The following is an 11650-nucleotide window of genomic DNA, read 5'->3' as shown; positions in this document are numbered from 1 at the left end:
ATCCGTTCTCTGTGCTGGCCCCTCCCTCGTGAAACAGCCTACCTGGGAAGGTCAGGGATGCTGTTAATGCATCTGTCAATCTGCAGACATAAAACAGAAATTGTTTATAAGGGCTTTTTAATGAAGGTAATAGGGCTCTATGAGAATGGAATGGTTGAGGAGGCATGGTGCAGGAGTGGTTAAGAGCAGTGGACTCTAATCTGGAGAACCAGGTTGGATTCCCCACTCCTCCATTTGAAGCCCGCTGGGTGGCCTTGGGCCAGCCACGGTTCTCTAGGAACCCTCTCAGCCCCACCTACCCCACAAGGTGTCTGTTGTGCTATAAAGGGAATGTGACTTTGGACTATACCACTGGGTATAGTATGTATTATCCTGCTCTTTCAGTGTTGCTTTTTCTTGGTAGCACAATTTCTCCCTTGTTCAACATGTCACGTCGAATGCTCTAGGCTTTATTTCTGATTTCTCTAATTCTCGTGGTATTACATTGCTTATTAGATGTTTTGTCCCATCCCTGCATTGATTTACCCTGTGTAATCTGCCTTGAATCTCAGTGAGAAAGGCAAACTATAAATAATGTAAATAATAAATAGCAGGTCAGGCCTCTGTGCTCTCAAGACCAGTCTTGCCTTCTCTGGCTGGCAGCAGCTCTCCCAGGTCTTTCACGTCACCTGCTTCCTGATCTCCTTTGCTGCCGATGTCGGGGATTGAACTTGGAGCCTTCTGTGTGCACCACTGGTGCTCTGCTGCTGTTCCACAGCCCTTCCCCATGCACTCCCACTCCAGTTGAACAGCTTTGGGAACACTTCTGCGTTGAAAAGCAGCACGTACATACATTAAATAAATAAAGATGACCTTTTCCTGCTAACAATGAATGGCAGCTTTTGTTTATGAAAGTACGATTTCTTTCATACGCTTCGGTGTTTTGGAAAGTCAGCAGTATTGAACGCCCATATGTTGAAAGGCATCAAGATGCCTAATAGGCAGATAGTTAATAATTGGTTGCCATTTGTATTTGTTGCTCTGCCTGTTGAAAAATGGTCAATCACTTCTTGCGACTCCCGTGGATTCCTCGTGCATGCAGCTAGTAGTAAATATTAAATATGCTGGGAGAAGAATTTACTTTAGTTATGCATTTGAAAAATTTCTGTGCCGTCCAGAGAACCTGCTCGAGGCAGCTTAGAAAGCAAAACATAATGAAAGCAAAAGCCACCATTAAAAATAATAGAACGATTAAAAACGCAGCAAGAGCATAAAAACAGTGCAAAAGTTGAGCAGCTTAAAACTCATAAAATATCCTCTGGCTAAAAGCAGAGTATTAAAAACGATGATAAAAGATCAGCCCCTTAATTAAAAACTTGGGTTCAAGGAAATGTTTTGGCCGGGCAAGTAAAAGGGAATAGAGAGTGTGTATCAGGTTAGGCTTGAGAGGAAGCGTGTTTCACGGGTGAGGTGCCACCACTGAAAATGCCCTGTCCCTGGTTGCCAGCTGCCTCGCCTCTGCAGGCAGGGGCACAGAGGGGAGGGCTTGTGAGGAAGATCTTAACTGGAAGACCTGAAAAGAACCTTATTTTTTGGTCAAGGAACAAAACATTACAAAGCTATTTGCAGCGAAAAGATGCCTCTTTGAGTGAAGATGTGTGAAATGTGTACTACACACGGAAAATCGGCATGTTCCGCTCTACAAATTGATGCGCCTGGGAAGGTTGAGCATCCCGGTGTTTGGCATTTACACTTTTTTTTTACCTCCTCTTTCTTCCCTCCCCAGATGCTGACCTCAGCATAGAGCAGACCGCCTGGGGGGACAGCGGGGTGTACTACTGCTCCGTGATCTCCCCTCAAGACCTGCAAGGCAACACCGAAGCCTACGCTGAGCTCATTGTGTTGGGTAAGTCACGAGCCCCTGCTGCCTGCGGCGTGCCAGTGTCTTAGTGGGCAAGGGCAGCTTAACTGCATGCTTGGGAGGGGGGGAGGCTTTGTAGGAGAAGGATGCTTTTCGTGCTAGTCTGGCCGGGCCTGCTGAGTTAATCCCTGAACGGGAAGGATGCCAGGTTGGAGCGGCCGTGGTAGTTTGCCCTGCGAAACGAGGACTGTGTGTGCATTCTTCTCCCCCCACCCACCCCATTACAGTCCATATCCAGAAAAGATCCTGGTCTCGAATACGGTACCGTAAGGTAATAAAAGATCATTCGTTACTGCAGTTGGTGGAATAGCTTAATTGAATTGAATCCCGTCCACTTGAAAAAAACAAAAACTGAGAAGAAGAAATCTGGCAGGTTCTGCTAACTTTCGCCTTGCAGTGTCTTTGTTACTGAAACATGATGGTGTTTTCCTCCTTCACCTGCTGGACGTAGCAGAACATTGTATTCCGTTTTGCCACCTCCTCCGCCTCCTGTGTGTATATATCCTAAGGATGCCAGCCTCCAGGTGAGACCAGGGGATCCCCTGGAATTACAGCTCCTCTCCAGATGATAGAGATCACTTCTCCTTGAGAGATCGGGTGCTTTGGAGGGCGGACTCTATGGCATTGTCCCCCACTGAGGTCCCTGTCCTCCCCAGGCTCCACCCCAAATCTCCAGGAGTTTCCCAATCTAGATGTGCCAGGCGTGTCATTTGTTCTGCTTAGCCATAGTTTTTCCACGGTGCCGTCACCAGGTCTGAAGCTCCAGCTGCCGGCTCCCCCCCCTCCCCCGGCGGGGTTCGGATCCCTCAGCTAGCTCCCCTTCCGTGGGAACATTGAAACTGTTGCTTCCAGGTGTCCTCCTGAAGTCTGTTAATAGGGAATGCAAATACTCTTAAGTATTCTGTGTTGTGGGACAAAGAGCAGGTTTCCTGGGACCAAAGCCAGGAGGACTAAGTTTTGTTTGCTGTGTACACTCAGCTCTTTCTTTGCAGGCAGGGTAGGGGGTGCCGGGAGCATAATCTAAAGGGGGTTACGGGCGGGGCAGGCAGGTGTGTCTAGCTGGCTTCTCTGTTTCATAGGCAGTGCCCGGCTTGGGTGTCTCTGCTGCTCAGAAAAAAAGGACTGACACGCTACGGGCTGCACTGCGTAGTGGTTATTGTCAGCGTAGGATCTGGGAGAACCAGGTTTGAATCCCCGGCTCGACCACGAAAGCTTACTGGGTGATGTTGGTGCAGTTGCCCACTCTCAGCCTGGTTTACCCTGCAGGGTTGTTGAGAGGGTAAAATGGAGGAGAGGAGAATGCTGGGAGCAGCTTTGCATCCCCGAAATAAAATAAGTGTCATCATAGTTGATTTCTGTGTACGTATGTCTCTCTTGGCACATGCTGATCCCTTGGTGTAGGTCCACCTTGCAAGGCCTTGCCCGTGTGCTTTCAAGTGTCTGCTTGCAAACACGAGGACTAGAAACTTGGGCTTTGTGTGTATGTTTTTAAAATGCAGGCGTGAGCTTCTCAGGATGTTGATTTCTGTGTGACGAACAAAACTGTCTCCTGACACAGAACGGTTGGAATTCTCCATGGTGAAGCGGGGAACCAGTACCCTGTAGACCAATCATTTGAAGATCTATCACTCTGCATCTCTGTTTCTCCCTTCCCCAAAATCCGATCTCCCCGGTGGCGTTCTCTGCTGCTGAGGGGTGGAAGGGAGGGCTGGATGTGGGAAGACTCTGAGGTCGTAGCAGAGGAGGGGAACAACCACCGGAAGGGAGAAGTGGTGGTTATAGCTGTCTGGCAGATACCGCACAGTTTGCCACCCTTTGTATGCCTCGCCTCGTGTCTAGCTCTTCTGACAGTATTCTGCGCTTTCTGTTCCTCTGGAGGTCCTTTTTAAAGCCGTGTGATCATCTAGATAACGATGGCTTTGGACCCATGCTGTAAAAGAAGAGCTGTGTAGGAAATTCTGACTACTAGACGGATCCCGTGCTGGGGCAGTGCTCCCTGCCCATTCCATAAGAACATAAGAACATAAGAGATGCCAATGTTGGATCAGGCCAAAGGCCCATCCAGTCCAACACTCTGTATCCCACAGTGGCCAGAAATACCAGTGCCATCAGGAGGTCCACCAGTGGGGCCAGGACATTAGAAGCCCTCCCACTGTTGACTCCCCCCCCCAAGCACCAAGATGTCACAGAGCATCACTTGCCCCAGAGTCCCTATCTATACCTTGTGGCTAATAACCACTGATGGACCTCTGCTCCATATGCTTATCTAATTCCCTTTTGAAGCCATCCATGCTTGTAGCCGCCACCACTTCCTGTGGCAGTGAATTCCAAGTGTTAATTACTCTTTGGGTGAAGAAGTACTTCCTTTTATCCGTTCTAACCCGACCGCTCAGCAATTTCATGGAGTGCCCACGGGTTCTTGTATTGTGAGAAAGGGAGAAAAGTACCTCTTTCTCTACCTGCTCTTTCCCATGCATAATCTTATAAACCTCAATCATGTCACCCCTCAGTCGTCGTTTCTCCAAGCTAAAGAGCCCTAAGCGCCTTAACCGTTCCTCATAGGGAAAGTGTTCCAACCCTTTTATCATTCGAGTTGCCCTTTTCTGCACTTTTTCCAAAGCTATAATATCCTTTTTAAGGTGTGGTGACCAGAACTGCACACAGTATTCCAAATGAGGTCGCACCATTGATTTATATAGCGGCATTATGATATTGGCTGATCTGTTTACAATACCCTTCCTAATAATCCCCAGCATAGCATTGGCCTTCTTTATTGCAGTCACACACTGTCTCGACATTTTCAGTGATCCGCCCCACTTGGCACCCCCCCCCCCCCCCCAAGCACCAAGTTCCTGCAGTAAGTCTTTCGGTTTGATCTCTGTCCCACTTTCCCCTCTGATATGCAGTTGGATTCATTTCGGGGACAAAGGATATAAGGCTGTGGTGATTTATTAGCAGTGGGAGTCTTTGGGGCACTGTATGTCTGTTTTTGAGAACCCAGCCTTTTGTCTTTATTCATAAATGATAATGGGCACGGAACGCTTGGGAAGCACCAGGTCTGTAGTAAAATGTCCACAGGGTGTGAGGCTCGCCACTTGGATGTCTGCTCCCTAACGCTGGATGTCTTGCTTGGATGTCTGATCCTTCCTTTATCACGGGCAGGGTAGGACTGTCAATAATTGCACGCCACAAGAGCGAAACAGAACCTCCCGTGTTCATGGGCGGGATATCAGGGCGTACCAGACAGGGAGAAGGCGTGGCTTTCAGACCCAGCTCGAGAGCTTCCCAGAGGCATCTGACGGGCTACTCTTGGAGCCCAGATGCTGGACTTGATGTCTTGGCGCAGTCCTGCGGGGCGTGTCTCTTCCTACACAAATATGTTGTTGACATCTGCACATTCCTCTGAACGGCTGCAGGAGTGCCGGAGAAGAGGAGTCTGTGCAAGCAGTCTGCCGATTGCCTTGCTACAGTCTTGGTGCGTGCAGCTGTCTCGTGCTCTTGCACGGCCAGTGTAACATCAGGCTAGGCTCTGGGTTCAGACATCCACCCAGTCGCGAATCTGACTGGGTGACCTTGGGCCCCAGCCTCTTTCTCAGCCTAGCCCGCCTTGCAGGGCTTCTTATGCAGGTTAAATAGGGGAAGGGAATACCATGCTTGCAACTCTGGGCACCTTAGAGGAGGGGGGAGAATAAAAAATGCAGTAGAATTAGGGTTGCTATCCCCCCCCCCAGTGGGGCCAGAGGATCCCCTGATTTCAGGGCTCCCAATCAGCCCGCAACCCAGCTGGCTGGCGGGGGAAGCCCCACCTCTGAGAAGCACCCCCCCCCCTGTGCTGCTGGCACCACTGTGAGGACATCACCTGGGAGAGACATCATTGAGTTTCCGATGTTGAGGTTGATGCTCTAGGTTAAGGGCAAAACCCTATGGTTTTGAGGCAAAAAAAACCCCCATTGAGTTTTGCCGAAAACCTAGAGGGTTGCCCCCAACTTTGGAAATGCGATGACGTAACTTCTGGAGACATCATCGCGGCGTATGTGCTTTGCATGTGTTACAGAAGATCTTCAGGGAGGAACCGGGAGGCAGGCTCTGACAATCCTAACCAGAATAGGTACTTCCTAGTTGTTTCAGTCCCAACTTGGGTGGCCCAGGCTAGCCAGTTTGGTGTAGTGGTTAAGTGCGGAGACTCTAATCTGGGAGAACCGGGTTTGATTCCCCACTCCTCCACTTGCACCTGGCTGGATGACCTTGGGCAAGCCGTAGTTCTGATAAGAGCTGTTCTTGAAAAAGAGCAGTTTCTGTCAAGAGCTCTCTCAGCCCCGCCTACCTCACAGGGTGTCTGTTGTGGGGAGGGGAAGGGAAAGGAGTTTGTAAGCCGCTCTGAGACCCCCTTGGGTAGTGAAGGGCGGGGTATAAATCCAATCTCTTCTTCTTCATCATCATCATTAGGCCTTGGAAGCTAAGCAGGGTTGGTTCTGGTCAGTATTTGGATGGGAGACCACCAAGGAATACCAGGGTCACTATGCAGAGGCAGACGACGGCAAACCACCTCTCAACATCTCTTGCCTTGAAAACCCTGCAGGCTCACCCCAAGTCGGCTGTGACTCGGGGGCATTTTACACACACAGTTGTTTAGCCTCTGCCCCCAAATCAGATGTCCTCTTCGAGAGTTGGGAGCTTGCCACACTGTGGGAATGTGCTTGGCTGTGCCAGGATTAATTGTTCTGCAAAAATGTTGGCTATTTATGGCAGAGCCTGGGAAAGGAAGTCTGCTTGTAAACTTTCTCTGTAGGTGAAATTGTGTGCCTGGCTCACAAATGCATCCCGGAGGTGCAGAGAGCAGGATAATGCTGCCTCTTTTTCTTGGCAAGTCTTCTCTGTTTCTGCAAGACAAAGGCAGTGGCCTGTGCTTATCTCACTTGGGGCAAGTTCACACATAGCATATCCATCCCTTGTTAACTGAAACATCAGTGCTTTCCACCATCGATCCCGAGCCTTCAGTTCACTTTGTATTGCTTGAATGTTAATGCTTTTCCTTGAACGCATGTCTGAATCAGCCCTAAAAAGAGCAAAGATTGTACTGGGATAAACTATTGATGGGTCAGGAAGGAGAGCTGGTTTATGGTCTGTCATGCAAGTGTTCTGGATAAAAGCCAGGATTGGGCGTCACATTTGCCTGGCTCCGGCTACAATTAAGATTTAATCTAAATGTGATAAGTGGTCCATGTAGCCGATGTGAAGGCTGGAGGGGGGGCAGAGAAATTTGGGGTGTTTGTGTGTCTTTCTGTTTTCCCCCAAGGTACTCCCAGTTTTTCCACTGGGAAAATGGAGACTAATCCTCAGACTTTTTCATGCTGTACATCTTGAGCAACTAAAGCCTTGGTTTAAAAAGCATTTCATTCATTCTGAAAGAGAAGGAAAAACTTCTTTTGGAATGAATGAAAGGGAGGGGGAATGTAGGACAACATTAGGTAGTGAGTCTGTATATTGTAGACACGTACAGCATATTTTCAGGGGCATCACTATTGTTAAATTGTAAATTTAGACAACAGTTGAGATGCTTGTAAAATAGATAATGAATTTAGAAATTTAATAAGCAGAAGGAGTGAGAAATGTCTCTTGCTATATGTTATGTGTTGTTGGAGGTAGTTATGTGTTGTTTGTACGTATGTTTGTAGTGTATAATGAAAAAATAATAATAAAAGTGTATCCTCGGGTACTTAAAAAAACAAACAGTTGAGATGCTAGAATATGTTTAATAAGTTATTAAGTGTTCTGTGCAGTAGTTTTACTTTGTGTATTGTGGCTGTATGAGACTATTTCTTTCCTTTTCTATACAAAATGTGTGTTCTGTGTTCAGCTATTTCCCTTTTTCTTACTTCTCAGAGGGCAAAAAAGGAAATATATTAGCATAGCAGACTGTAGCTCCCTCTTAAACATTAGGTATATTTGCAGTTTTGCTTGATGAAAAGTGTTTATACTTGTAAATTATTTAACTATGCCAGTTAATTTATATGTATTTATGTATTAAATCATAACTAGTCCATTTTACATGAATGCAGCAAAATAAATTTAGGCTTGACAGGAAAGTTAAGAGCCGCATATATTTCAGGGCCCCACTGCCCCGGGCCACCTGGAAGTGATGTTGCACGGGGGAAGATCTGTTGTTTGAGCAAACTCTATGGGTTTTTTTTGGCCTCAAAATCATAGAGTTTGCCCAGATACCAGAGCGTCCCTGCATGACATCCCTGTTTGGGGGTGGGGCTGGCTGGCGGCAGGCTGAAGCCCAGAAAACGGGGGTTTTCCCACACCGCTGGGGGAATGGCGTTCGTATACCCTACCGAGGTCCTTCCTCTCCAAAAACCCCATTCTCCTAGGCTCCACCCTTAGACCTCCAGGTATTCCAAACCCAGAGTTGGCAACAATATGTAAAAGGTGTGTGTGTGTGCGTGCGTGCATATGGAGGGGAAGCTGTTTTTCCCCATTTGCCTGCAAGGAATTCTGTACATGAAGCCTTTAAGTGAACATCTGTCACATGTGGCTTCCATTTCAGCACAAAGCAAACTCTGAAGGAGAGAGCTGGGGTATCTGGGGGCTACATGTGTAAAAGCCCCTTCACTTTTAACATGCCATAATTTTTATTAACCTGCCACCGCCTACCTACACACACACACACAATATGTTAATGTGGTATGGCAAAATACCTTGTTGTAGCTAATGAGGAGCAATCCAAGTAGCCCAGGTGCTTTCTTCTTCTCTCCTGAACCTGCTAAACAAAGGAGAAAGCAATTAGAAGGAGAAAAAGTGAAAGGGTGGGTAGAGGGGGATAAGACATGGCAAGAGGGCAGACCTGGCTGTGAAGACTTGGGAGTGACGGTCCTCACCACATCTCCGTAATAATCCTGCCTGATTGCCTTGAGTCCATATTGACTCGCCGGAGGTGACCAGGTGAGTGACTAAAGCAGCCGGGTGCCGCATGAGGTTATTTGACAAGGCAGCAGAGACCTCCGTCTGGGAGGCCATCAAGGGCAGACCTTGCATGCTGAGCTTATCCCCTGCGTAGTCTAGCCACAAAATGCCTGCTCCTCGGGCAGCCGTCCATATTTAGTAATTTTCTCTTTTTTTCTGTGTGTGTTTTCTTCTCATTCTGTAGGCAAATCCTCCGATGTCTCAGAGCTTTTGCCAGGCTTTCAGATAGGGGATATGGCAGGTACTGGCTTTGCATCCGTGCTCTTTTTTCCCTGCGGAGTGGGAAGTGGGAGGGGATTACAGCCATTCTTTACCATTTCCTATCCGTGGGGCCAATGGTGTGGTCTGGGACCACTGGATTATGTCACACTGTTGGAGTTCAGCCAGATGAGAGCTGACTGCAACCAGGGGGCCATTTTTTAGAAGCAGGACTCAAGTGTCATAAGTGAATTATTAAATATATTGTTTCTTGTCTTCAATATCTCAGAGGGACGTGGGTTTGGAAAAGGTTTTAAAGCGCCTGTCCTCTTGGCCTTTCGTCTCTTTTCTTCCCTGGTGAGCTTGCACTGTGCTGTTGTAAACACTTTCTGAGGCGTCTTCATTTTTATTCTCCCAGTAATATGCAAGGGATATGCCCTTTTCAAGTCCCAGTGGTGCAAACGTGGACTTGAGCAGAGGAACTCAATCTCAAGGGTCCCACAGAGTCTGTGGCTTTGGGGAACAGGATAACTGCTGCACTGCGCACCTTAATGTGCTTTCTTGGGGGTGCGCCTGGAAACAACAAATGGGAATGCAACCAGCATCCACAGATGCACTTGTCAGAATGCCTTTCCGTGTGTATAATATGTGGGAAATGTTGATTGATTCGTTTTTTTGCAAATGTGGGAAACTGCATTGAGATAGACTAACAAGGCTACCCGTCTTGATCTGTCTGTAGCAGCAGAAAAGACCAAGAGTCCAGTGGCACCTTAAAGACTAACAAAATTTGTGGCAGGGGAGGAGCTTTCATCAGTCCGGAGAAGTGAGCGGTGACTCACAGGCGCTCACCCCCTGCCACATATTTTGTTAGTCTTGAAGGCGCTACTGGACTCTTGCTCTTTTCTAATGGGAAACTGCCGTTGATGTCTTTTTTGAGACTAGTGGTCAGTAATCCTTAAGTCCTTGCGCTAACGTGCAGTATGGGACTGAGATGTCTTTCTGGCTATGGGTCGGGGTGAGATGAAGAGTCCTCCTGCGGCTTCCCCAGTGACAGCTTTGAGGTGATTTGCTACACAAACCCATTACTACCCTGAAAGGGTGGAGCTCTTTTACCCTGCCATGCAGTCAAGAGCTCTTCCGTTTCAGTGTTGATCACCCTGTGCCTCAGACAAGCTAATGAGGTTGAAGGGGGGGGGGCATGCCCAAAACAATGCAGAGAATTAAACACTTGGGTCAGAAGTGCAGCTTTTGGGGGTGGGAGGAGGCAGCTGTATAGTCAGCTGAGTGCAGGGGCTCATTCAAAGCCTCTGATGCCCAAACCTTCCCAGGCCAGCCTCAAAGTTTGCAGTGGCATATCACGATAACTTGGGAGTGAATTGTGTTGGCCTTACCCTGTATTTGAGGAATGGGGTATGCGTTCTCTGTAGGACAAGAAAGCACATCAAAAAAGCTGGTTCTGGGAACTCCATCCTCTGCACAAACACTAGTATCCTATGCACACACCCACAGATGCAGATGTAGTATAGACAGGGCCAATGCTCCCTCTAAGCTGTGGGGTCTTGTGAGCAAAAATTCTACTTTGTGAGCTACTGGCATTAAAGTTGTGAGCAAGCGATTTGGCTACTGCATAAATTAGTTTGCTCTGGAGCCATCCTTCCTGAGCTAAGACAAAAATGTGTGAGCCGGAGGCTAAAAAACTGTGAGCTAGCTCTCACTTAACTCAGCTTAGGGGGAACATTGGACAGGGCGTAGAAGTTAAAAGTACCGGGACTCATGATGGAGGCCTGCAGAGGAGGCAACACAGCAGCCCAATATACTCCATCGCGCCTGTTGATGACATCGTCATTGTGCGCAGAGTATCCTATCCCACCCGCCACCTTCTCTGGCCGGCCTCTTTGCAAAGAGGCCAACCAGAAAGAAGCGTCGGAACATCGTACTGGTGTGTACGGGCAGACACACAAAAAAGGGCCTTAGATATAGATTCTTGTTGGTCTAGGAATTGAGTTCCCTCTCATGGTGGAAGCAATACTAAGTGTGTCTCTTCAAATGCAAGTCTGTCATGAGCAATGTTCCCTCTAAGCTGAGTTAGTGTGAGCTAGCTCACAGGGTTTTTTTAGCCTCGGGCTCACGCATTTTTGTCTTAGCTCAGGAAGGGATGGCTCCAGAGCAAACTAACTTTGCTAAAGTAGGATTTTGTTCCCAAGACTCCACAGCTTAGAAGGGAGCACTGGTCATGAGGTGGCTGAATTGTAAGGAGCGAGAGGGCATCCGGTGTGCAGGGAGTCAACCCGGTTCCATTGGCTGGCTCCCTGCAGGCTCTTCCTCGGTAGATACTTTTTCCTTCGCTGAGCTGAGCCCAGGAGGGAGGGATGGAAGATACTTGGTGGGGGCGGCTCCCTTGGAAGTTCAGCCCATTCTCACCCCACCACGTGCTCCTTAAGAACGTAAGAAGAGACCTGCTGGGTCAGACCAGGTGGACCACCTAATCGAGCTTCCCATTTGACACAGCAACCAACGGGTTGTCCTTAGAGGCCGCAGACAAGCCACGGAGGCCAAGCCCTTCCCCTGATTTCCCTCCCAGCCTTT

The 11650-nt window shown here is 48.3% G+C and overlaps 1 protein-coding gene across 3 annotated transcripts in view; it reads left to right on the top strand.

Annotated features, from left to right (window-relative positions):
• Positions 1 to 11650, top strand: part of LSR (lipolysis stimulated lipoprotein receptor) — a 47745-nt gene that overhangs the window by 23521 nt on the left and 12574 nt on the right. For 2 of the 3 annotated variants that reach the window (XM_015418092.1, XM_015418090.1), the window contains exons 3-4: positions 1766 to 1885; positions 9051 to 9107. In XM_015418092.1, coding sequence (XP_015273578.1) covers positions 1766 to 1885; positions 9051 to 9107 — 177 coding nt within the window. The remainder of the gene's footprint in view (positions 1 to 1765; positions 1886 to 9050; positions 9108 to 11650) is intronic. The other variant, XM_015418091.1, reaches the window with a different exon arrangement.

The sequence above is a fragment of the Gekko japonicus genome, unplaced genomic scaffold, assembly GCF_001447785.1.
Source record: "Gekko japonicus isolate JY-2015 unplaced genomic scaffold, Gekko_japonicus_V1.1 scaffold1411, whole genome shotgun sequence".
Lineage (NCBI taxonomy): Eukaryota > Metazoa > Chordata > Lepidosauria > Squamata > Gekkonidae > Gekko > Gekko japonicus.
Note: the sequence above shows the minus strand (reverse complement) of the source record. Positions and strands in the feature narration are given on the sequence as shown.